A 1,253-nucleotide genomic window follows, 5' to 3' on the forward strand; every position below is an offset into this window, starting at 1 on the left:
GCCCAAACCACCCAAGATAGAACCCATTTCGGAATGGCAGGTTTGGGAATCTGGATTTAGCTGATGAGAAGGACTCAACGCTGAGGCAGAGCTGAGAAAACGCTCCAAAAGCACTTAGCGTGGTCCTGGGCACCCAGTGGGTGCTCGACAGGTCCAGCTGGTAGTATTATTATTATTATGATTAATATTATTATTATTATCAGGGAACCCTTCTCCTGACCTTCTAGTTGATACCCTAGATTCTTGCTTCAACACGGCAACCTGAATCACTCTTTTGGGTCCCAAGTACCAAGGCTGAGCTGAGACTCAGGGCCCACGTCCCCTTGTGGCTCAGACCCCACACCACGTTTCACAGCCAGCAGTTCCACAGACCACACAAGAGCCAGTCCCTCCGGATGACCAGAAGCCTCAGGAAGAAGCAGCAGGAGCAGCCGAGACGAGGTCCCGGCAGGGGTCCATGGGGCCCCATCTCGCTGGTGGCTCCAAGAACTTCACTGTGGGGATGAGAACAGACAGTGGTCAGGTTCTCGTCTCTGGCAGGTCCCAAGGCCCACATAGGAGCTGGGGGACCGGGAGCTGCGCTTTGACCAGGTACACTCTAACTCTGAAAAGGGCCAGCATTCATGTCACAGACATTCTAACAGACATGCTGGGGGCCTAGTGGGTAAAGAGCTGCATTGCCAACTCAAAGGTAGGTGTTTCGAATCCATCAGAGTCAAAGGAGAAAGAGGAAATCTCCTTTGTGATTTACAGCCTCTGAAAACCTGCTGGAGGGTCAACCATGAAGCGGTTGTGACTTAACTGAAATGAATGGATGAATGAATGAGAATGATTGTGTAGATGTATGGGGACCTCTGGTGGCCTAGTGGCAAGGAGCTGCAACTACAATGCCAGAGGCGCACGGTTCAAATCCACCAGATGTTCTACCGGGGAAGGAGGGACAATCTCCTGCTGTACCAGTCAGATCTGATTTGACGGTACACTCACACAAAAATAATAATAATAATAATAAAAAAGAGAATGATTGTGTAGATGTAATACGTTGTTGTTGTTATGTGCTGTTGAGGTGGAACTGACTGATAGCTGACCCTCCAGCATGTTTTCAGAGGCTGTAAATCAACTGCAAGGGAGGAGATTGCCCATTTTTCTCCTGTGGAACAGTTGGTATATTTGAACCTCACACCTTTGGGCTGGCAGCACCAGAGCTCCCTAAATATAATATAGAATGTATAATATAGATAGAATAAAAATTT

The 1,253-nt window shown here is 48.3% G+C and overlaps 1 protein-coding gene across 1 annotated transcript in view; it reads right to left on the reverse strand.

Moving 5' to 3' along the window:
* Positions 1-349: 349 nt before the first annotated feature.
* The window catches only part of INPP5D (inositol polyphosphate-5-phosphatase, 145kDa), a 140,906-nt gene continuing 140,002 nt past the window's right edge, over positions 350-1,253 (reverse strand). Inside the window, exon 27 of the mRNA XM_006893532.1 lies at positions 350-494. Coding sequence (XP_006893594.1) covers positions 350-494 — 145 coding nt within the window. The remainder of the gene's footprint in view (positions 495-1,253) is intronic.

This window comes from Elephantulus edwardii, unplaced genomic scaffold (assembly GCF_000299155.1).
Source record: "Elephantulus edwardii isolate Elephantulus edwardi_28Jun2011 unplaced genomic scaffold, EleEdw1.0 scaffold00127, whole genome shotgun sequence".
Taxonomy (NCBI): domain Eukaryota; kingdom Metazoa; phylum Chordata; class Mammalia; order Macroscelidea; family Macroscelididae; genus Elephantulus; species Elephantulus edwardii.